Consider the following 25,748-nt stretch of genomic DNA (forward strand, 5'->3'; position numbering starts at 1 on the left):
GTTTAGTAACAATACATATTGCAGCTCCACAAGTGTAGCGGTAATTATTGTTTATATGAGTAAGGTAGAAACCTTTGATATGTTCTTAAGGTGAGGGGAAAGTGACTATACTATTCTCTAATATATACTTAGTACGGCTAAAAAATGTATGGATATTGGATATACCTGCAAGTAAAACCTGCTGGTGAAGTGCAGTAGTTTAAAATAGTGTGTCAGATGGCCTCAAACTTTTCCTTCCCACACGGCTCCATTAAGTAAGTACACACACAGGCACACACACAAATGTAAAAATTTATGTATAAGTTTCAATAAATGAAACCAGTTTAGGTTTTAAGGCAATATGTAGGTAATGTATTTAAAAATGAATAGGCTTTCTTTAAAATAGCCCCTGTTTATGACATAATGGCTATTGTATTTAGAGTTGATTTACTGGTTTTAGTTGTTTAAGTTTTCTTGTCAGTATTAATATAAATTGATTTCTTTTCAGTCAGCATTTGCTTGATACTTTTTTTAATGACATTTAGATCTTTTATTATTTATGTTATTTTAGATCTCACTGCTCAGTCGATTTAAGTGATCTATTTAATGATGTGTTATGCTTTGTATCTACGGTAGGAACTTTTATTATTTGCTTCTCTTTTTGTTTTTACTATTAGTGTTTAAAAAAAAAATGGAAAAAAAATAGGAAAGCAGGAAATAGTTCATATATTCTTTAATTTTCTCTTAAAAGAATAGGAAAAAGATAACAGATGTCTGTAACAAAATAGGCAAGCTCTTGAGATGTAAGTATATAAAATTTTTCAATCAAATTGATAATATAGTTATAGTAACCAATATAGCAATATAGCAATTATCTATAGTCAATTTAAGCATAACTACAAATAAATTTGATAATCAAAGTATTTTTAATGGTAAATAAAGTTGTAGTCATAGTTTACTTTCACTTTTTGAAATCATTACACAAAATATTTTGAAAAATTGTTTGTTAACTAGCAACACTTATATTTATATTTATTAACTAGCACCATCAAGAGAGAAAGAAAAAAAGTACTTTGTCTTTGACTGGAAAACTTTGAATTGGGAAAGTGATAAAAAAGGCAATGAAACTAGTTCAGGGGTATCATCCTTTACTTATTATTACTCTTGCAGTATGTTTGTATATATAATATATAATTTCTATGCATTGTATTATTTTAATGCAGTTGTATGTTAAGGGAGGTTAGTTTACAACTTTTAAGGGTTTAGTACTTTGATTTTGAAGGTATCTACTAAATAATCTAAAAACTACCTAGAAAGTTATAAGATGATCAAGTTGTTTGATGATCAGACAATTTTCATAAGTAACTGCAACTTAAAAGTTTGATGCATGCAGTAAGAAATATTTAAAATTGGATTTTTTACAATTTTTAACATCTAAATGAATCAGAATTTTGTGTCATGTTTTTAATTGATAAAAATAAACTGTTTTAACTAAAATCTCTAAAAAATCATTTTATATTTTTTATTTTCATTTTTCAAATTTTTTAAAACCATAGTGTATTTGTAAAAGATGTGAAATGTTTTTTTTTTAAAAAAAGTTACACTCATAAATGACAAATGCCTTTTTGTATATTCTTTCAGAGCTTCATGAAATACAATAGGAATATTTTTCTAACAACAAATCTTAATAAATAGAAAAAACTGCTTTATTTATGACAGAAACAAAAATATTTAATCAAATAAAAAAGCACCTTAAAGTTGAGCCTGTAATTAAATTAGCTAATAAACAAATATGTTCAAAATAACTTTATTTTTATTCAAGCACATTTATGAAATGGTTTACAATTTCTAGATACATGTAATAAGAGCAAGCCCAGTAATTGCACTAACTTTAAATGACATCTTAGATATCATTGTTATAAACTGGTTCACCAATCTGTGTTGTCAATATAAATTTAAACAAAGGGAGAGTCAATATAAAAGTAAATTGAAGGAGAATGAAAGTTATTGTTTAAGATCTTATTGACCCTATCTATACTATGACCACAACTTTGATGACTTTGAGGAGAATGAAAGTTATTGTTTAAGATCTTATTGACCTTATCTATACTATGACCACAACTTTAACTCCCAGTCTTCTACGGCTGGTTATTGATCTTTATTTTTTCAGAATTTAATGTCAAAAACAAAATATTTTTTTTTAGAATGCAAAAAGCTTTATACTTCAGGTGAGAAAAGGAAATCTTTTTCACTTTTTCTCTTTTCCTGCACCTTAATCAGGTTGATCATGTAGATAATTGAAGGGGTTTTATGCAACGTACTGATCTTTGCGGGAACACAATTGAACAGTATAAATTATCAAGTTTGTTAAGCTGGCAGCTGAGGGTAGTATATTAAAGTAGTAGATATCAATGTTATTGCCAGTTTTAACCAGTGAGCATGATTAAAATGACTAATTTTCCATCTGCATTAATAGCATTTCAGTGGTAAATTTAAAACTATATTTACATAACAGTCAGTAATGCTCACATTGATTGAAATTGATGCATTTTATTAAATTAAACATCTGCATTAAAAAGCTTAGGATCAATTATCATGTATATTATAATGTAATTATAATATAATTATGAAACATCAGTTATTATAATTATAAGGTATTTATAATCTATTATAATTATTATTATGTAATATTTTTTGGTTTTGATATTCATATAACAGCCTCTTGTCACTTCATTTAATCATTTAAAACCTCTACTTAAAAAGCTCAAACTCAAGATTGTTTAAGCTGTTTGTTGGCAAAAATTCTTGTAGATTAATCTGATGAAGATTACAGTCTACATTGTAAGACTTTAGTCCTAGTACTTCTTCAAAGCTGCAACCATTTTTGCTTTTAAACCGACATTTGCGGTGTTGTTAGCTTGTACATTGTGTAGAGAATTACACTCTTTATGTACTTAAAGTTGTTGTGCTTGAAGTATTTTTGTTGTCTTCTCCAACAAGATATATCTCTTGTTGCCCAACAAGAGATAATACTTTGTTAGGACAAGAAAAGATGGATTCATAGGAAATAAATAAATTTTTATTTTTACAATCTTTTTTATATTATAAATGTAAATTGGTTTTGCCATCAATTAAAACAAGTTCTGTTGTTTTCATTTGTTTATGTCCAATATTTGACCTAATCTTAGATAACAAATTTTATGAATGTTCAAACCTAACTACTATTAAATTATTGTTCAGACTTATTTACTTTTCTCCTTTAATTGAGTTGTAAGATAAGTGTTGCACTTTGTTTTAGCTACGTGCACAACTGTTACACCTAGCTAAAACTGTTGAATGTACAGTTTCACCTGAGTAAATTCCATCTGAATTAGAGCCAAGATATGATTTCCTTCTTACTTGCAGGTTGAACCAGTTTGCCTGTTGGTAATACAATGGTCCTTCTTCTTTTAGTATTTTATGACCCAATTATAATTATCCTTTTAGTCATGACTTATTTTTAAAAAAGCTGTTTAATTAAAAAAGTTCCCAAACCAACTGAAGAGAATTTACTTTGTTTATGTCTTAGCAAACATTTCAGACAAGCTATTCAACTATTTAGATAAAACCTGAACATAAAGTCGATAATATCGAATTGACCTAAAACAGTAAAACTATTTTCAAATTTCCTTTCAAATAAAAATACTTTCAAATTTCAGAGTGTTTTTCAGGTGTTTTTTTTTTCATAAAAAGTTTAATTTTTTTTGTGGTTTTATTTCTTCAACCAAAATCATCCCATATGTTTTTTTTTAATTTTAATTTTATTTTTATGTTATTTTTTGGGGCATTTTTCCAATCATTTAATAAAATAAACAACAGATTAGTCTTTATGTAATTACCTTGAGTTGGCTGAAGACCTAACCTTCATAAATTGTAAATATCTTATTTATAAAAACACTGCACCACACTCCATCCCCTGTAAAATAATGTTCTAGATCCACCCTTGATATAAGTTCCTCTTTTCCATTTGAAAAATTAATGCTATATCATTAATTGAATTGGCATAAGAATACATTTATTTAATGAATTGATTCAAGTTAGTTCTATAAAATTATATAGAATTTATACCTAAAAGTTCCACTTTAATGCTTTTTTTTCTTTTCTTTTTAGGATTCAGGGATTTCAGAATGTTGTACTAAAAAAAAGATAGAACCAAACATGTCGTATTTCATGGCACAAGTAGAGGATATGGATATTGATAGAGACAGTAGTAATCTTCCAGAGCAAGTTTCTTCCATAAGTAGTACAAACAGTAAAATGAAAAATGTTAAATTGAAAAATTTGATAAATGATAAATATTCTTACTCAGCTCCAAATTCTCCTACACAAATTAAGTTAGTGCACTTGCATTCTTCAGATGATTGTGACAAAGCAGAATTAAATTTTTCAAATGATTTAAACCTACCTATGGAAACTAACTTTGTCCAGCAAGCAGTTGATGATAATGAGAAATTTCTTAATAATAAAAAAGATGATTTAAATATATATCAACCATCAATGCATAGGATAGAAAATTTTTCAAAAGAGAAAAGTAATAATCAAAGAACATATAATCTTGAAAAAAGTGTTCAAAATAAAAGACTGGAATCTGCAAAAGCAAATTATCTTACTGATAAAGATAAAGTTGATATTGAGACTGCTTCTATATTAGTTGGTCTATCACAAGCAAATAATTCTAGTCAATATGTTGATTTAAACCAAATAACTCAAATGCAACAAATGAATTCCCGTTCTGAAATATCAAGTATTAATACGATTAGTCGAGAAGATTTTGCCCCAAAATTAGATAATTTAGCATCTGTTGCAAAGGCTGATGCTGCCATTTCCAAAACACCAACAACCAAACAATCACCACCACATACTCCACCAGATTCTCCAGAACAAGCTCGTCGAGAAAATTCTGATCAACCAAAACGTGAATGGTCACGCGATCAAAAAACACGACAATATTTGCAAGAACGTATTAATATGGAGAGGGAGCGCTTTTTTGGTAAACGTAGCCTATCATTTCGTGAAGAATCTAATGAATATACGGAAAATACTAAAAAAATTGCTAAAATGGCCTTACTTGGTCCAAATCCATTTAATATTGGAATAAATCTACCTCGTCAGTTTTTCATGAGAAAAGATGAATCTTTAAGTCCTCAACCTTTTTCTGGTGACATTTCTAGGTTTATAAAAAATGATATAGAGGAAGAATGGATCAAACAGGATAATGATGATACTTCAAATATTTACAGGCCTCTGCAAGATCTTGATTTACTTCGAAAAAATCCTGTTGAAAATTCAGGAAATTTTTCTAGTAAAACACAGTATGAAATGCAATCTGTTGTGAAGGAATTTAAAGACTTGCATGCCAGTAGTCCAAATCCTTCTGTTTCACATTTAAGCACATCACGTTCTGCTGTAATCTCAACTATTAATGCTTTCACAAATAATCCTGGTATAGCATCTGTTGGTATTAATTCAATAAATCAGCCTAATTTACAAGCATTTAAACCAGTTGTTACAAGTTCAGCAAATCAAGTTTCTTCTAATCATTCAGAAAGTAAAAGGCAATCACGAAGGCATAAAGATCTTAACTCTCAAATTACAAAAAATGACATTTATCCTATTGGAATTCCACATCAAATGTCTATACCTATTAGTATTTCTGAAAATGGGCAAGCATTTCCAATTTTGACTTTAAAGCAACAAAGTATACAGCCACGGTTGGTGCCAATAAATCCAAGATTATCAGGATCAGTGGTACAATCGTCACTTCATCGTACAATAGCTCCTGTTTCTAAAACTATTTTTATTTCTCATCCAGTTCCCACAACTCAGGAAGCTATTCAACTTATTCCTAGATCTCTTTTTAATGGTTCACCTGTTACACCTCTTCAATCCTATCAGGTACTTAATCCTCAGTTTATTGGTGGGTCTCCAATTATCTCTCAACACCTTTTTGCAAAAACTGACCCAACTATAACTTCTAAAGCTTCATCAAAGTCAGATATATTCTCTCCACCTCTTAGTACATCAACAACAGAAGACTCTTGTAACAAGAAATCCACATTGCTTTATGCTGAAGAGCTCCCCTTGCCATCTATGTTTCGATTTATTGAGCGGAAAGATTTGAAAATTGAAGGGAGTTTAGGCCGGGTGAGTTTGAAATAAAGTCTTTACACAGTTGCATGTGAGTTATATGTGAAATTACATGTGAGTAATATTGACTTGATTTTGATTGGTTTTGAGGTATAAATTATACAAACTTTCTTGAGGTATAAATTATACAAGCTTTCTTGTTTAAGAAATAACATTGAAAAATGAACTTTTAACTAAATTAATCAAGTCCTATTTTTATTATAGGGTCAATTTGGGGAAGTTTTTAAAGGTCAATGGTTATTTACAGATAAAAACAAAATTAAACTCAATGTAAGTTGCCAACCCTTCTTCTTTTTTTTCTTCATCTTCATGTAAACTTTTTATACTGATGAGTTGCAGCTTTGTAACTTTTTATTCTCCTGTTTTTTAACTTTGATATTTCATTATTTTGGATTTGTGGTTTTTCAAGGTTCCAGTTGCTATAAAAAAGTTACTTCAAACAGAAACAACTGTTGCTAGCTCTAAGGACGTACAAGACTTTCGAAAGGAAGCCACTACTATGGCTGCTCTTTCTAGAAGGGAGATTGCAGATTCTCAGTTCATAATTAAATTGCATGGTGTATGTGCAGGTGTGTTGCAAAATTGTATAAAAAGTTTTTTGTTAATTTGTTTTATTTTTAGAGTTGTTTATCAAACTTTTATATCTGCATTTTAGAGGGTGCAGACACTGATTTTTCAATTGTTACTGAGTTTGTATCATTGGGTTCTTTAGATCGTTATATACCTTTTCGGAAGGTAAGTTTTTTTTTTTTTATTAGGAATGAAATCATTTTAAAACTGTGCTCTTTGTTTTAAGTTTTACATAATATTTTCAAAGATCCTGAAAAAAAAGTTTAATTTGATTACTGAGTATTTTTAAGGTATCATTAACTTAGTGATGTAAAACTGAAACAAATTTTCTTTTTTTTTTGATAAATTTTACTAGATTTTCACAATTTTTTTTGTAGAAGGAGTTGAATTCAGGCTATTTACTGCTTTACTGCAAGCAAATTGCTCAGGGTGTTGATTACCTGGTAGGTTTGGTAGTTTATCTAAAATTGAGATTTATATTCAAAAACAACCATTGCACACAAGAATATCCCCTTAATAATAAAAGATATGATTTTTTACATATATTATTGTTTTATTATAGCATTCACAAAATTTCCTACATCGCGATTTAGCCTGCAGGAATGTTCTTGTAGCTGATAAAGAGCTAGTAAAACTTTCAGATTTTGGCTTGAGTCGTTTTCTTTCTAACAAAGGTTACTATGACAGTACAAAGAATCAAAAGTTGCCTGTCCAATGGTAATTTTGTTTAAAGTAATAATGTTTTGATTATTGTTGTTGTTGTTATTATTGTTTTTAATTATTGTTAACAACCTTTTCTTTAATTAAGGTTAGCACTTGAAAGCATTGAGAAATGCCTTTTTACTCGTAAAACTGATATTTGGAGTTATGGAGTGGTGTTATGGGAAATATTTACATTGTTCCAAACTGAAAAAAAAGACCTACCTGTTATCCCATATAAAGATGTTCCTCTAATTGAGGTATGTTACTTATTATAAAGAAAGTTTGTTGCTTAGTAAATGAAAATAGGGGAAGGCTGGCCAGATTTGGACAACCTTCCCCTATTTTTATTTTATTATTTCTCTTATTTTTATTTGTGTAAGTTTATTTATTTGCTGTGTATAATTTAACTGTGTAAAAGTTTTTATTATAAGATTGCTTCACTTGCAGCAAGCCAAAAATATCAAAAATTTCTTATACTTAAAATAGTTTATAAATACACCAGGGTTTTTCTGTCTGGAAGCCTAAAAGTTCCTGATTCCTATAACATCAATTGGGCTCAAAGTTTTTTGGTCGAATGTCATTAGCAATAACTCGAGTTTTTTTCTTATAATGAAGTTCTATATACATATATTGTATTGGTGTTTTGCTAATACTATCAGTTTATCAGTCTAAAATGAGTAAACAATTAAATAATCGGAAAAAAGTTTTGGAAATTTTTCTTGTAAATCCAACCTCACATCAATTACAAAATTGTCAAAAAAGTCGCTAAATCTTCATTTGGAGACATTGAGGAGATAAAAGCAGGCTCAAACTATCGAAAGAGAAAGAGGTGGTAGATGGAAGAAAGGTTTTGTTGACTAAAACAATGTAAATTCAATTATCCGGTCAATTACAAGAAATCTATGCCAATCCCAAAGAGATCTTGCCAAAAAGTTCGAATGATTTTGTTTCTTTGTCAGAAAAGCTCTCAAGAGCAAGAGTTTGAAAGCTTACACCAATAAAAAAATTCTGAAGCAATCAATTGATGGAGAATTAAAAGCATTTCGCCGCGCAAGGAAGCTCGTCAAACTTTTCAACCGAGAAAGTTTATGAATTATTAAAGACAATGAAACGCACTGCAAAAAAAGGGTTTCTCACAGTTACCCGGGCATCAATATTATTATCAGTCAAAAAGCGTCTATGTTAGCAACAAATTTAATTATATTCAAAGAAAAATATTTCCTCTGAAGATCTTGTGTGGCAAGCAATTTGCTCTTGTGGCATAAGAGTGCTCTGATGGCTCAAGAGTGCGAAAGATGACAAAGACTTTAAGCAAAAATGGATAGCAGCATCGAAAAAGGTCACTAAAAGCAAGATCCAAACCATAATAGCACCTAATCTCTAAAAAAATTCTATTACTTTCTAAGCATCCTTTAAAATCTATGCAAACTAATTAAAAACTTTAAATGATACAATAAACTTCAATATAAAAAAATTTTGGAATTAGTTCGTTAAGTATTTCTCGAGTTATTGCTAATTATATCTGACCGAAAAATTTTGAGCCCATTTGATAGGATATTTTACAGCAGTTCTTCTCACGGTAAATCGTGGTCCCTGATTTTCTATATTTGTTGTTGCTGCTAAGCTAACTCTGATTTAATCTGCTTATTTATAGATTGAAGTTTAATTGCCAAATTTATAACAGTCTATTTATTACATATTTGAGCAAGTACTACATCTGTTGCTACCAATAGTCCAACCTCATGGACACTAAGGGTGGAATGCAAGAACCGAACTTCAAATTTGAAGTCGAACTTCAAACCTTAAGTGCGACTTGAGCGAATGCACAAAGCGAACTTCAACTCAAGTCAGACTTGAAAACCGCTAAAAATAGACCTTTTTCAAGTCTGGCTTCAAACCAGACTTGAGAGAGCAAAAATTCCTTCCGAATGCAAGAACCCGACTTGAAATTTCAACTCAGACTTCAAATCTCAAGTCTGACTTGAACGGAATGCAAGAAGTGAACTTGAACTGAAGTCAGACTTGAGAAACGAGAATTTTTGAATTTTCAAGTCATTTTTTCAAGTCTGCTCCAGACCAATCTTGAAACCAAACTTGAAAAAAAAAACAGGCCGCCATTATCATTTTGCTGATGCGTAACAAAACTTTACTATTACTATATAACTTATTACAACCTTTGCAAATATGAAAATGAGTTTTTAACATGCAAAAGTAGTTACTTGGGCATATTGACGTAATTAATTTAGAAGGTTACATTGTGAAAGTATATTTTTAAATGAATTCATTACAGAAAACTGAATATTAACATTGCGAAAACGTGTGTCTTTTAAAACATCCTGTAACTCGTTTGTAATGATTCAACATGTCATATTTTGATGCCATTAGAAATGTTTATTAGCTTTTTGAAATGTCGAACATCCTAGCATTATAAAAGGCTGTTGATTAAGGCACATTTTTGTGATACAGTATAAAAGTAAATTCCATTTAGTAATAAATAGTTGCAGTTATACAAAGAGGTGATACGTGTAAAAAGAGTAAAAGAGAGTTCATGAGAAGTAGTTACAATTACATGAAGTATTAAAAAAAACTTTTTAAATGTTCAAAAATGAATCGCTATGAGCTGAATTTTAGAAGAAGAAGAAGAAAAAATATGCCAAGTCACATACCAAGGTTTATTAATGACAGAGCTAATCCTTTAGAAGTTTACCACGGTATAGAATTTAAAAGGTGCTACAGATTTTCCAATAAAAACCTTTTTAATATTAGCTAATGACATTATTAACAACAATGTTAACAATCGAGGGTGCCCTCTTTCAACTGTACAACAACTGGCTATTGCATTTCGGTTTTATGCTACTGGTTCATTCCAAGTGAGTAGATATTCAAGAAACGGTATCAGAAAATGGCACCTTCTTATTGTAGATTTTACATTACGTTTTTAAATAACAACATTTTATACCAACAAATGATTATAACAATAAATAAATTCTTTTAGAGAATAATAGGAGATTTGGAAGAACTGAAACTCAACTGTTTGTCCAGTGGTTTAGAACATTTCAATTCAAATGGCTAACAAAAGATATCAGTACATAAAGTTTCCAACAGAAGCTGATTCTTTGATAATTCAGCAAAAGTGATTATAAGTTTTCATGGATATCTGATTTTGCTATTTCATACAAACTTCAAACTTTTCTTAGATAAAGAAAATATTTATATTTATCAACCATTATTTAGACTTTACCAAATTCAAGGATTCCCAGGATGTATAGAAGCAATTAATGAACACATATTCCTATAATAATTCCTTGTGGAGAAAGCGCAGAAATTTACCGAAACAAAAAGGGATTTTTTTTTTAATTGCCAGGTCATTGCAGGTGCTTCAAATGAAATTTTATCTGCTTGTGTTCAATGGCCTGGAATTGTTCAGGATTCATTTGTTTTTGCTAACTCAGCTATTAAACAAGTTTTTGAAGCTCGCCAACATGTTCATGTTTCAGGTGATTCTGGCTATCCTTATAAACAATATTTAATGACACCTTTTTCTAACCCAAAAATGAAAATGAAATCAGATACAATTACAACTTGAGAAGTACACACATGTTGAATGTTGTTGCTGAATATTGTTTTGGTATATCAAAAAAAAACAATACCCTTGTCTTAACATTCCCTTAGGAACAAAACTGCAAAATTCCATAGCTATAATAATATCCTGTTTTGTGCTTCACAACATTGCCCTTCTACAAAATGATTATAGTGGAGGCAATGAAATACAAAATAGCAATGAAGAATGTGGTGCTAAAGCATTCACTAAAGATATTTTTGCAGAAACAAAGCAAAAGTCAAATTTCAGACTTATTTTTTTTAAAAAAAATTTGTGTCTGATAATGGATAAGGGTGTAATGACAAAAACATTATTTTCAAATATTTATACTACATAATATTTCAAAAGAATTACATTTTATATTTCAAAATAGTATTATATATGAAAAAATCAATTTCACTAAAAAATAAAGTGATAAATTAAAACATTCCAAAAACAATTTGGATCTGATATTGTTAGAAAATAATAATCCTCACATAGAATAATTCTGTTGTGTTGCTTTTTTAAAACTTTGTGAAAATCTTAACTGTGAAAATTTTCACAAAGTTTTGTTTGTATTGTTGCTTTTTCTGGAGAGAGTTTTTTTTTATATCATCTATTTCTATTTGTTTTTGCATTAGTTCTTTATCAAGATCATGAATTTCATTATATTGCTTTTTTGTCTTTTTTTTTTATTAAGAGATTTTTGTTTAACGTTAAACTTTGTTCTTTTTCATGTGTTAATGAGCAAGATGCTATCAATGGTTTTTAAAAGTTTTCTTTTCTGTTTCTATAAGTGGCCCAATAATTTCAGAAGACCTGTCTCCATATGTGATCTCTATTGACTTACCTATGTAAATGGTATACTTACATATGTAAATGGAATATATATGTGTAGGTATATATATATATATATACACACACACACACACACACACACACACACACACACACACACACACACACACACACACACACACACACACACACACACACACACACACACACACACACACACACACACATAGTATTATGTAGTATTAGTATTGAGAAAACTAATTTTGTTTAAAGTAATTTTCTCAGTATTTTTAAAAAAAAACCATTATTTTCATTAAAGTATTAGTAAAAAGATAAATAAAAATACATTGTAGTATAGTATCATCCCCAAAAAGCGTCAAAATAAGATTCTGCATTTTCTAGAACATTTCCATGTATTTTACTTCAAATGGAATCTGTTAAAATGGAGAAATCAAGAGAAATTGTCTTGATCACTTAAGTGGTACATATGACCAACCGTTGTTTACCAACAACTTAGGATTTGGAACTGAAAGTGCCAAGATGAATTTATTTTTCTGATGTAAAATACATAGCAAGAACTTTTTTTTTTTTACTGTTATTAACTTTTTATTTAATCGTATATTATACAAATATCATTACACGGAATTTGTTTCAGTAAAAGGTTTTTCCCGTAAAAAAAATCCATTACCGCTATTGGTTGCGAAGTGCATTTTCCGATAAACGCCCTAAATTCAACGCCTCGACTATTTTTCAAGTTCGACTTTCTCAAGCACGAACTTGAAATTTTCAAGTCTCGTTTACGCATTCGCTCAAGTCAATTTTTCAAGTCTGACTTGACAAAGTCGAACTTGAGATTTTAAGTCGAACTTGACTCAAGTTCGGTTCTTGCATTCCACCCTAAATGTTTTGATTGCAAGGTCAAACTACATACTTTCTAAAGCAATATATGACATTTGATATACTAGTAGCTTTTCCAAATTCTTTGGCTAGAGAGATGAAATTCTAAAAAGACACGTCCCACGTAATTCGCACTCATATATCTAAATATTGGTCACTGTATATTTGAATTGGTTCGAAAAATCATAGGTCAAGAGGCTGTGTGTTGTATGAGGTCATGAGGGAGGGGTGGACGGGAAAGATTCCCGGGGCCCCGTGTGTGTACAAATAATTTTTTAAAATAAATTTTAAAAGATTTAAATAGTTTTGACTTTTAAAAGATTTAATTAACTTTCATTTTTAATTTTCAATGACCAGAGCACGCTTCTTTGGTCCTGGGTATATAATTGATCATAATGAGGGCCCCTTGAGAAAACTTCCCCAGGACCCGAAATTTCTCTCGGTTTTTATGTATGAGGTGGCAGACTTACAATGACTCCCACCATTATTGGTAGTGTTATCAAAAACTGTTGTTTTTAGTGAAGCAGTATTAATATTTGTCGTGCACCTGTTTTACAAATAGTCGAAAAGAATAGATCGAAAGTTATCCAGTTCTTTACTGCTTTGTTGGGCTTCATTAATAAGAAAAAAGTTTCAAAATTAAAAAAAGATTACAAACCAGCTAAACACAAAATCCTTTAAAAAATAGAAAATTAAAACGGAATAATTGATTACTCTTACAATGATTAATTACTTAATTAAATAACTAATTACTTTTGTAAAAAATTTTTTCAAATGATGAGCCAAAGTGCACAAATAGTATTACTGTTGTAAATTGGACCCCATCGCATTTTGGGTGACCCTTTCCCTATTAAAAAAAAAATGATTAGTGATGATGACAGTCTTAAATTTGTTAAAATTTTTACTTTTTGCTTATCTTTTAAATGAAAAATATTTGTATCGAAGCTTAGTTTGCAGCGCACGTATTTTTTGTGAACAATGTGTTAACTAAATATTTAGTTTCCTGCTTATCTGAGGTCTGGGAAGCGCCTCTCGAAACCAGATTTTTATCCCGAAGAGTTGTGGAATCTCAGTATTAATTGTTGGAGTTTGCTGGAAGATGAACGACCATCTTTTTATGCTTTCAAAGAGTATATTGGAAATCTTTTAGAAAAGTTTTCGTAGCTTGTAATATCACCAGGATACGCTTAAACTAATTTCAATTGAATTTCTATTTTTGAGAATTTTTTGAGATTTGAGAAAAAAATTAAAAAAAATTGAATTTTTGCTTTCGTTCGCAAAAATCATATCTTTTATTTATGACTGGTTGTGTTGTTCTTATTGTATGTTTTGTTAATTTTTATTTTTTATTTTATTGTTTTATTGAGAAAAGGATTACTATATTTATAATATTTATGAAATTCTTAAATATGCATAAAAACATCAATACATATCCATATTTTATGATTCATTTTTATTTTCTTCTGATCTTTTATTTCATATAATTATTTCTACTTTATATCGTGCGCGAAGGAAAACCAATAATAATAGTTTTTTGAGAAAAGTTTCAATGTAAAACAGGGCTTAAGGTAAAAGCATTACGTTATTTTTACATATAGAATTATTATGAACCTGGAGCTTTTCCAAAATGAAGAAAGTAGTTTTGGATTTTGTGGTAATCATATCCTAATTTTAACAATAAATGGACTTAGCTAATTTTCGTTTTATATCCACGATATAACAAAAGAAGATTGCAAAAGAAGAAGCTAGAAGATTCATCTTAAAAATTAATAGTTTTAAGGGAAAAAATTATTTTAAAATAAGTCATTTTTTAAAATAAACTTTATCTAAAAAACTAAATGTAATAGTCGCCATAGGATACTTGTGACGAATCTAGAAGGCAATCTAGAATCTAGATATTTCACCCCAAATTTATTCCGAGTTTTCCAAACGAAATTATATCCGAAAGCCTGTCAAGTTTAATGAATTTAAGAGATTTTCAGAAGTCAGCTTATCTGGTAAAAGCAAGGAAAATCAATGAATATTGGGGTTCTATTTACCACTATTTTCAAAAATTTCTGTAAGTCAAACCACATTTTGGAATATTTCCTGACTGCATTGTTGCTTGACATCTAAGTTGTGATTCTTCTTGGAATATTCTATTTTTTATTTTTGCTTTTTTTTCTGTTTTGTTTATAAGTTTGTATAAATTTTGTTTTTAAGTTTCTTGTAAAAAAAACAAATTTTGTTTTTAAGTTTCCTATAAAAAAATTTTTTTCACAAGAAACTTTTTTGACTTATGAAGTTCGATTGTGGTTTTTGAACCACAGCTTCACAGAATATAAGTTTTTTAACTGAAAACTAAAATAGAGTTAGTAAAAGAGCTGTTTTTTGTGATAAAAAACAACTATCTGTAATTTTTATCTTTAAAAATCTGCTTTAATCTTCTATTATATTAATGTAAACTAGCAAATTTATTTAGGATATTTAAATTCTATTTCAATTGTTAAATCTGTTTTTACAACTTAAGAAGTAGTTTTTCAAGATTATTTAAAAAATGTGCAAATTTAACCAAAGGTCTGGGTAACTGCGCAGCATTAACAAAATTAGAATAGCTCTATATTACGTATGGATTGATGCAAAGTAACTTCTTTTTCTCTTACTTTTTGAAGGACTAATAATTCTAGTTTAATTGAAAACAAAAGATTAATTTTAGTTCTATTTTTCTTAATAAAGAATAAAACATGTTATGATGAAAGAATACTGAAAACAACCTTATTAAAAATACAAAACACACAAAAAAAAGTTCCTTTGTATGAGGGTAAACCTGAGTAAAAGGAGTTGAAGACTTCCTTTTTTAAATAAAAAATTAAAATTAACAAAACAGAGATCAAAAGCCCCATTAAAAGTCTAGTTCAGGCACTATTTCATTTTCTTCACCGCCTTCAGTAATGTTTGGAGACATATGAGAGGATAAGTTTTACTGACCAGCAGAACTTTAACTCCTAAGTTCTTTTTTAAAGAAGGTAAATCTATGGAAAAAAAACCACACTTCAAAAGTTATTGTATCTAACCAAACAGGTAACTGGCTCCTTTAGGATCTCCTTCACACCAAGTGTAAAGAACAATAGGTGGCAAAATTTTACCTGCTGAATTTTACTTGATATCATTAAGTAAATACTTGTCTTGGAAGTGCTTCTTTTGTTTGTGGGGTATTTACTGCCTCTTTGTACCAAGCATTTTTTTGAGCCACGGTCAAGTAATCAGATTTTTTTTATCATAGTTGTATATGTTGCCTGTCGGAAATTTTTCTGTATATCTTTGGTAAGATATTGAATATATTCTTTTAATAATTCTTCCTTAACAACTGCTCGTGATTTTTTTATGTTTAGAACAAATTTATTTGTTAGCTTTAGGTGTCCTTGTAAAAATGACTTGATTAAATCAGGTCCCAGGAAAGACTTTATATTCTTTTACTTTTCAACTAGAACTATGGAGATAATTGTTCGTCATATGAAGTAAGTCTTCTTTACCGATAGGAAATCCAAAATTTTTTTAAAATGATACATTTGAAAAAGCCAGCCTCCTCTAACTTGGAAAAATAATACGGTTTACCAGGTTTTAAATCATGTTTTCCTTTCAAATAGTAACGAATTTTTCTTCGACAAACACTATATTTTGCAACAGCTTTCTCTTGTGTCTTGTCTCTTGTTTTTAGACTTTACATCTTCAAGATTTGTAGATTTTTACTTTTTAGATTTTAATCTTCACATATGGATAGATCGTCCTCTGTATAGTCTTTGTATTTTCTAGTTTTAACCCCCTTTTTGTAATGACTTTATATCTGGAAAAAAACAGAGCAATTCCATGGTGCCGGATGTAACTCATATTGAAGTTTATCAGTTAAAATATATCTGTTACGAGTTACTATTTCTCAATTTTTTTCAGCAAAATATAAAAAATACTTATCTCTAAGTTTTCGGTTCGATTGGTGAATTTATTTACAAAGGACGATCGTTAATTTGCTAGTGTCGGATGTGACTCGAAAACTTTTTTATTTGAATGTTTTTTTGTTTTATTGTAAAATTTCTGTGAATCTATTGAGTGCTAGAAGCTGAAAAAATCTGAATAAGCTAATCATAAGTAATACTATAAATCGCAGGTTTGCAATCATCAGGCAATCTTTCTGTTTTTGTTTTATTTACCAAAGAAAAATAGTGCCGGAAGAAACACTTTGGTGCCGGATGTAACATTTGAGTATGAATAATAACTAGGGACAGGCGAAAAACACGAAAACACGGAAGCCGTGTTTTCCGTGTTTTTCGTCATTTGCCGTGTTTTCCGTGTTTTCTGAGAAACCCGTGTTTTTGTCAGATTTACCGTGATTTTCTGTTTTTTTTAAAATTAACTCGCTCTATTCTCTTACTTACTTGTTGTTAGTGGTAATTGCTTGACGTCAATTCATCTGTCTCTTTTGCACAAGTTGCATTTAAGGCGGTATCTGAATCACGTAATGCACGAAATCTTGCTCAGTTTTAGTTAGTGGAGGCATTTACTGCAGCTAACATAACGCTAAACTAACTTGATCATCCTAAGCTAAAGAAATATTTACAGACGAATGTGAAGAACCTTGGGGCACTACCATGTGCAAGTCACCTACGGCGCGATTATCTACCGAAAGTTTTTGATGTTACTCATGATGAATTGAAAGCCCGTGTTGAAGCAGCATCTTCAGTTGTTGTAGTCACTGATGAGGACAGCGATTCCCAAGATTTTTTCGTTCTACATATACTGTTTATACTACCAGTAACAAGTTCTGATGAAACGCAGATGAAGGCGGTAATAGTTAATCTGGTCTACTTAGAAAACGTTAATGCAACTACAGTCAGTCAGGCAATTATTAAGACCCTGAACAAATTCAACGTTAACTTTAATAAAGTCAGTGCATTTGTTACAGACAATGCCAGTTACATGACGAAGACTATGAGAAATCTCCAAGGGATACTCCCCCACTCTGTTTATTTGTCATGTAATGTTTTTAATTCAGTAAGCTAAGAGCTAAGTGAATAATTTCAATTTAGAGACTTCAGCAACAAAGTTGAACAAACGGTCATAAAATCTTAGTTAAAACACAGTTTTTGCTTATTGAAGTTATTTCACTATGAATAAAAATGCGGCATTTTGATGCCGTGTTTTTTCCGTGTTTTTACCGTGTTTTTTCCGATTTTTATTCTTTTTTATTTGTTTTACGATTTTTATTTTTTTCGCACTTTTTTACCGTGTTTTTCGCCTGTCCCTAATAATAACCTGCTAACAATCATTTTTTACATAGTTGTATTGTTATCTTAGCCCAATGTACGCGTATACAAACTAAAGTTGTCTTAAATTAGCCAATGTCAGTGTTTTTTTATATCAGAAGAAGGGTATGATGAAATATCGCTTTGTTGTGGATATACAAATTGTGTGAACTTATTGTGATAACGCCGCATACATTTAACCTGCCACCCAAGATCAATTCCAGTAAGTTCACCTCTTTGGATGATCAAACCAACATAGAATTTTTTTAAACGTTGTTTTTACTCGGAATCCAATGGACAATTACATAATCGCCTTCTTTAACGTTGACGGCTCCTACTTCCACATGGCCGGGTGAACCTGACAAAATGAATCATATTAATGGCGTAGCCATCGAAATATAGGCAACATTGTTTGCAAGTTTTAAATAAACTGAAATAATGAGTAAAAATGATTAAACTGAACAAACCTGATGAGGTGCACTTTATGAGTTTCAACATATTTCTTCAAATGATTTGCGATGAAACAACCCAGAGACGCATCTGACACTTGTCCAACTTTTATGACAAACCTTTTAACTGGGATAACACAATTCATAGATTGTGTTTAAGGCACAGTGACAATTCTAACCCAAGGAATATCAGTGGTGTCTTTCATTTCATTAAAACATTTTGTTGGGGTGTAAAATGAAATTCAATGTTTGGATTTTTTGTTTCAGCAGTTTGATAAAATTGTTCAACATTTTTGACTTGTTTGTCTGATTTTAGAGCTCTTCAAACTGATATCTTTACCAGGCCCCGGATCCCTTCAACAGTTTCTATTCCATGGCTTAAAGCAAAAAAAATTCCATGTCAGGTCAAAATTAAATAAATCTTTTCTATGAGTCAGACTGTAGAAGAAATATTTCTGTTTAAACTGACAAGTCGGTCCATACAAAAATATCTGCACTTATAAATTGCCTTGGAATATTAATTTAAACATTTCATAATATATAATTCATGAATACAAATAAAATAACTACAAATATATTAATATAATGGATCTGAGATGGTCACACTACCTTTTCCATCACCTGAGTGCCATGTGTACGAAGTTAAAAATGTACATTGTTTATGTGTCAAAAACTCTAAATCTCATCCTGTTCAATAAAGTTGTAATTTTCAACAAAGTCAACCTCGATGACCTCGATGACACCTGTTTATTATCTACGTTTTATTTTGCTTGCTGAAATACCAAAGCCTGTTTCCTTATTACATACGTGTTCACGCAGAACTGTTTTACCGTGTATTTTAATTTCGAAAACACATATTCATATTCATATTCATCTAATTTGAGTTTACACAAATCACATTCACGATCCATACATTTCTAGTTGGTCTGATCACATGTAATATGGGCGAGAAAACCCGAAAATGATGCACTAACCTGAGAATGTAGTTGTAGCAATCAAAGAAGAAGGCGGGCATTCTCATCGTAAATACAAACGCACACATTGTTTGGTGTTTTGCCGTTGAGTTTAACATGAGGAGGTCTGAGTTCACAAAATTTTGATTTGCACAATCAATTCACTAGCATGGGTCTGCTAGAAAATACCATGAGCTTCACTAAGTGACATAAGCATATACCCCTGGTTTGCACATGACATTTAGTTTTTAAACCCTCCTTACAGTTCCTTTAAATATTGCAAATATGTATACAAAATCATTCTGAAAAAAAATAAATTAACATTTGTCATTCAACTATAAATAAGTTTTGATGATTGAAATTTTCCTTCGACGAAACGAAATTTGCTATGATTCAAGATTATCATTTTTTCCTACACTTTATGGGTGTTAGTTTATTAGATGATGATTAATATTCAAGAAAACAAACTTATGTTTTACATTTTTGATTCCTCAATAGGAATATATTGGTAGTTCAAGTGATAAGCGAGTCAAAACGTTTTTTGAGGCCTTTCATAATTAAAGTAATTTAAGTGAATTATCTGTAACCATGGAAAATCATGACAGTTTGGAAGTAGAGGAAGTAACAATTTCCACTTTATCTCAAACATTTTAGAAGTATGAAGTTCTTTCTCTAAAGGTAGATATTGTTTTTTCTTTTATAAATCAGCAAAGGTTCTTCAATTTTTTTGAATCATTTTTTTTATTAATTTCATTACTCCTGTGCTATCTGCTATTATAATACAGTTTTAACGTCATAATATGCTTTATTTGGCCATTGAAAAAGACATTATATCTCTTTGTATTTGGCCCCATTTTATGTATTTTTATCTCATATATATTTTCATAATCAAAATTAGGCTATTGATTGAAAATGAATTATTTAAACAGATTCAAAAACGAAACATTATATTCTAATCAAATTTTTCGTCAGTATTTTGTAGTCACGAATTAAAAAACAAAAAAAAGTTTCTGCATTAAATCTAAAAATTTTCTTCAAGTTTTTTTGCCTTTTTGATCTTAAAATTTTTCGATTTCTTTGATTAAGGGGTATCTTTCGTTTGAATGTCTTACGTCATACTTTCAAAAGAAAGCATTTCTTGTAACGTCACGTTTGCAAATGAGAAAAGAAAGTACAGATCCTTACAACACATTAAGGTATAACATTAGTTAAATATAAGACAGTCAAATTTTCGTTGATCAATCGATATTTATATTCTATTTCTCGATAACGTTTTAATTTACAAATATCTCGATAATCTCGCAGATCGAACCTTTTTTTTAATGCTTTAACAGTACACGTAACTTTAACGAATGTTGAACCTGTAAAAACAGACTGCGTAGGTAATAAAGTAATTAAAATCAAATTATAGCGTTCATTTCGAGAAAAAAATTTTTAGAAATCGACAAAATGACGTATAAAAACGGATCGCCACGAAAAGTTTTTCAGAAAGCCAGTTGATCAAAAAAATACCTCAGAGCTCATGGCGATAGATTTTACATCCGCATCCACAACCGCTCTCGCAAAATGTTAAAAAAAAAGCCTGCTTTTGTTATAACACTTTAGTTTCATTCACAAATATTTCAATCTGCACGAGTTAATTGTTAGCTTGCTTCGAAACCATAATTGTTAGCTTGCTTCGAATCCATAATTTCAAATCTCTACCCTGTGTAGTTTCTCAGATGTTAAATGTGAAAGTTGAAATAGGACAGAACAAGTGCCGTTTTTTGCCGTAAAAGTACGCATCACTTCAATTCAACTCGTGAGTAGTATTATCAAAATAATTCCTGCGTCATAGCATCGTGAAACAGGCAAAAAGCTTCTCAGAAAAAAAAACACCCAGCTCCAGTTTGCGTCATTTGGAAATAAAGCGATTTAAAAATTTTCTTCTTCTTCTTTAATGTTTGTTTAATTTCAGGGCGATTCGCTTGTTACTATCGAAGTGCGGAGTTGCATTTTGTAAATTTTAAACCTTTGAGCTTTTAAATGATTCCTTGCCTATACTTGTGTAAATTATGTTTGTTGGTCATAGTTGTTACAGCCTACATTTTTTGTTACCTGTACTGGTATTTAAAAACGCAATGGTATTACTCAAAACCCATTATCATAGCCGACATTTAAGTGTTGACACGGTTAATAGAGCAATTTTTTTGACGCAAATTTAAAACTTAGTAAAATTGCTTAAAAAGCGTTCAAATTTGTTTGTAAAAATTATCACATCCCGTATGAAAAGATTCCAGCAACTTTGCATAAAGTTCTTGCTCACGCCGGAGAAATAATTATTTATTAACAAGCACCTCTTGGTATATGAGCAGAAGAGGCAGAAGAAAGCTAACATAGTTTAAAAAATATTGAACCTGTCTCTTCAGAAAACGATCTAAAGTAGGCAACTAACGCGATACTTTCATTAGTGCAACCAACGAATGAAACCCACTCATCAGTTCAACTTGGTTGGCGAAAAAACGACAGAAAAAATGGCTCTGGAATATCCTGACGTCCTAAAAGGTTTTATGGTATTCGAAGAGTTTGCATAATGTTCATTAAACAATGCCTGTAACGACAATAATTTGATGAAAAATGTTTATGAAATTGAAAAAAATTCTTTCTGTGATTATATTGAAAAAAAGTAAAGTTTAGGCAATTCTTTAACTATAATAATTATGTAACCATATATTTTGTTAAAGTGCAATATATATTTATAGTAACATAAAAATTAATTTTTTACCATGTACCGTGAAAAAACAAGTTCAATCATTTTTGTGATAAAGTTAAAATTATCTTCAAGATTTTATTGTTTGGAATTATGAAATCGTTCAAGATATTATCATTTCATTGAAATCGACAAAAAGTTAAGCCCTTTTAAAAAGCTGATTTGAAAAATAATTATTCGCAACATATTTTTATCATATCAACCGCTAAAAACTCCAAAATCTAGAAAATATTATGATAATACATTTGTCCGCCTGCTTGTATGAAACTCACCCATTGTGATCCTGGATCAACTTACGATAAAAATGAATCAAAGGTTTTTGACAAGGTAAAACTTTGACCGTTTAGACAGTTTTAGTTTGAAGGGTAGAACTAAAACATACTCATAAAACTTTTTTATATTCGCAGAAAAATCTCTAGGCTTTTTTTTTTAAAGAAATTAACTTAACTTATAGAAACTACAAAATGAAATCGAGACCACGCAAAGTGGGCCAGGTGGTAGACAAAACCTCAAAAAAAAATATTCGAAATACTTCCAACTACTCAGTATATTATGTATATAAGAGCATAATAAATGGTTTAAAACATTATTTGTAGTTTGGTAGTACATCATAAATGTACAATTATCAATTACAATTGAATATATTTAGAAATTCATTTATTAATTTTTTTAATAGATATATCACCTATAACTATGACAACGAATAACCTTTAAATTATTTAACATATGCGAAATTAATTGACACATTAATAAAATTTAATTTTATAGCTTTACGAAAAATGCCACAACAAATTCCAAGGTCTTGTATTAAACTCACAGTTTCATTTTGAAATATAAAGGTAAGATTCTTATTTATAATATTAAAATATTCTATTAAAAGTGACGCATATAGTTTAGAACCTGCTGGAACCGCTTATTAATGTTAAAATAAGTTAATACAATATATGTATAGCCTGTTGGTGGTGTTTAATTCTGCTCTTAGCTGCCCCTTTAAGTTTGGTAAACATTTAAAAAAAGATATTTTCGTAAAATGCTATTCGCGACAAACCTATTTTTTTGGTTTTAGGTAATAATAGGTGCTGTGCTTATTATACTGGCCTAATTAAATGTAGCTGAAATGAAAATAATGACCATATTTATGTTATATTTTTTTATAGTGGTTGCACTAATAACGTTAAAATCATTTTTTTGTAGTTGATATGAAGATTAGTGATGTCCATAAACGTATACGGCATGACCAACTAAAGCCTGGTGATAAATCATTTTCTATGTCTGTAGAAGCTATTCTAGTCTCTATGAATTTGGGTTCTACTGGATGTGCTGCGTTTTTAAAAGTATATCAAAAGAAATGGAAGGATGCAAACCGGGGAAATAAAAAGTTTGAAAGTAAAAATAAAAATTGGTTGGCTCAGGACTTTAAATCTACATACAGTAATAATATATCTGAGTCTGATAATTCTAGTCAATCACATAATATTGGTGGAAGACCAAGTTGCTCCTTTGAAGACGCATCTGACAAAACCAAAAGAAGAAGACTCAATGATGTTATAAATAATTTTACTACTGATGAGTTGCTCCACTCAGCAAGGCTTAAATTAAGGAATGAGTTTAATTATGAGGCTGCCAAGCAAGTTGCTGAGATATCAGAACCTTCTAGTCAATTTAAAAAGTATACACCTAATGAAGGTCTGGCATTAATTATAGATGGTGGCATGTCAAAATCAACCTACCAACTTATCAGAAATGGAGCTGAAGAACGTGATTGCCATATATATCCTTCATACAACAACATAAGATTGTCTAAAGCTAACTGCTATCCAGAGAACATCTTTGTTGATGATTATTCAGCACAAATACCACTACAAGAATTACTAAAACATACAGTAAAAAGACTCTGCGAGGTGCAAGCTCCTGTGATCAGCACAATGCTGGATTGTTTGACCCGGTTGACTTTGCGTTGCAAGGCCGGGTTTGATGGGGCTAATGGGCAAAGCGTGTACAAGCAAGTGAGTAGTGAGGAAGCTGGAGATCGTAACTTAAAAAAAGAAGAATCTCTGTTCATTACTTGCTTAGCACCACTAGAACTCAGTGGGTTCTGCAATGATAAAGAAGTACTATTATGGCGTAATATCAAGCCATCATCTACTGCTTATTGTCGTCCAATAAGATTTTCTTTTCAAAAAGAAAGCAAAGCTGTTGTCCTAGAAGAAGCAAAATATTTAGAATCTGAAATAGAAAAATGTAGTATTTTTAATGTTACTTTTAGTGGAAAAGAACTGGTTGTCAAAAGTATTATAGAACTGACCATGATTGATGGCAAAATTCAAACTATTCTGTCTGATGTGACTAATTCAACTCAATGTTGCTCTGTGTGTGGTGTGTCTCCAAAAATCATGAATAACTTAGAAATGGTGCTGAAATTGGACAATGCTAGTAACTTAGAACTGAAATATGGTCTTTCTAGCCTGCATTCCTGGATTAGGTTTTTTGAAATGGTATTACATATTGGATACAAGCTGGAAACTCAAAAGTGGCAGTCTAGAGCTATTGAAGATAAGGAAAATGTTAAGCAAGTGAAGAAACGTATCCAGACAGAATTTATGAATCAAATGGGACTGGTTGTGGATTTCCCAAAAAGTGGAGGATCTGGTAAGTGAAATTACATAAATACTTGTATATGAATCATCAGGTTAACTATCACATATATGCAATTTGTAGGTACCAGTAATGATGGAAACACCGCCCGACGAGCCTTTGCAGACTATCAATTAACTGCCAAAATTTTGAAAGTAGATGAAACTCTTTTATTTTATTTTTACATCATTCTAGTCACTTTATCATCTGGATTTGAAATTGATAATGTCAAGTTTAAAGAGTTTTGTATTACTGCTCTTAAACTTTACATATCTAAGTATTCCTGGTATTACATGTCACAATCAGTACACAAAATTTTAGTTCATGGTCATGCCATCATTGCTAGACAGTACTTGCCAATTGGACTGATGTCAGAGGAGGCACAAGAGGCCCGCAACAAGGATTTTAAAAAGTTTAGGAAAGATTTCAGTAGAAAGACTTCTAGAATAGACACAAACCGCGACCTGGTTAACAGACTACTTGTATCTAGTGATCCTGTCATAACATCATTAAGAAAAGGTCATAACAAAAATAGTAAGAGTTTTAAAAAAATCCCCAGTGAAGTTTTGGCTTTGCTGAGGGAATCAGCTCCACCTTCTTCTAGTTCTTTGTAGCTAAACACAATTTCTTGTTTGATTTTTTGAAAAGAAGGTTGATTTAAAAAAAAAATTTTTACTAAGCCTATTAATTGTAATTTTGTTATTAAAAACTAAAATATTCTTGATAAAAATAAATATTATTTCATGTATAATGATTATTTATATATCGAAATGGGTTTGGGGAGCAATTGGGTAATAATTAGGTTTTGTCCACCATATCCTATATATCTGGCCCACAGTGCCACGGTATGAATTAGAGAATCGAGAGAGTATTTCTTTTTAAACGGTTCGCAAGCAAAACTCCTCCTTTGTTGTTCTTGTGCTGTATCTATTTGTATTATTTTTAAAGACGTTCTTTTAAAACGAAATCAAACTT

General features: G+C 30.3%; 2 protein-coding genes across 5 annotated transcripts in view; both read left to right on the forward strand.

Annotated features, from left to right (window-relative positions):
• The window catches only part of LOC145183681 (uncharacterized), a 32,057-nt gene extending 17,902 nt beyond the window's left edge, over positions 1-14,155 (forward strand). For all 3 annotated transcript variants that reach the window (XM_090074626.1, XM_090074627.1, XM_090074629.1), the window contains 11 exons: positions 551-611; positions 731-782; positions 1,023-1,117; positions 4,129-6,162; positions 6,370-6,435; positions 6,575-6,734; positions 6,821-6,900; positions 7,113-7,178; positions 7,298-7,452; positions 7,544-7,694; positions 13,712-14,155. In XM_090074626.1, the coding sequence (XP_089930752.1) occupies positions 551-611; positions 731-782; positions 1,023-1,117; positions 4,129-6,162; positions 6,370-6,435; positions 6,575-6,734; positions 6,821-6,900; positions 7,113-7,178; positions 7,298-7,452; positions 7,544-7,694; positions 13,712-13,876 (3,085 nt within the window). In that variant the 3' untranslated portion in view covers positions 13,877-14,155. The remainder of the gene's footprint in view (positions 1-550; positions 612-730; positions 783-1,022; positions 1,118-4,128; positions 6,163-6,369; positions 6,436-6,574; positions 6,735-6,820; positions 6,901-7,112; positions 7,179-7,297; positions 7,453-7,543; positions 7,695-13,711) is intronic.
• An 8,478-nt stretch (positions 14,156-22,633) lies between these two features.
• LOC149877103 (uncharacterized) lies at positions 22,634-25,603 on the forward strand. 2 transcript variants are annotated; one of them, XM_090074837.1, is made up of 3 exons: positions 22,634-22,978; positions 23,334-24,788; positions 24,858-25,603. In XM_090074837.1, the coding sequence occupies exons 2-3, from the start codon at positions 23,339-23,341 to the stop codon at positions 25,385-25,387; spliced, it is 1,980 nt and encodes a 659-aa protein (XP_089930963.1). In that variant the 5' UTR covers positions 22,634-22,978; positions 23,334-23,338; the 3' UTR covers positions 25,388-25,603. The 2 variants fall into 2 exon arrangements, with proteins under 2 accessions (XP_089930963.1, XP_089930964.1); XM_090074838.1 differs by having other exon boundaries at positions 22,634-24,788.
• The last annotated feature ends 145 nt before the right edge of the window (positions 25,604-25,748 follow it).

Source organism: Hydra viridissima, unplaced genomic scaffold (assembly GCF_058129835.1).
Source record: "Hydra viridissima isolate aposymbiotic clone 2 unplaced genomic scaffold, HvirCarnegie_v1 scaffold_17, whole genome shotgun sequence".
NCBI lineage: Eukaryota > Metazoa > Cnidaria > Hydrozoa > Anthoathecata > Hydridae > Hydra > Hydra viridissima.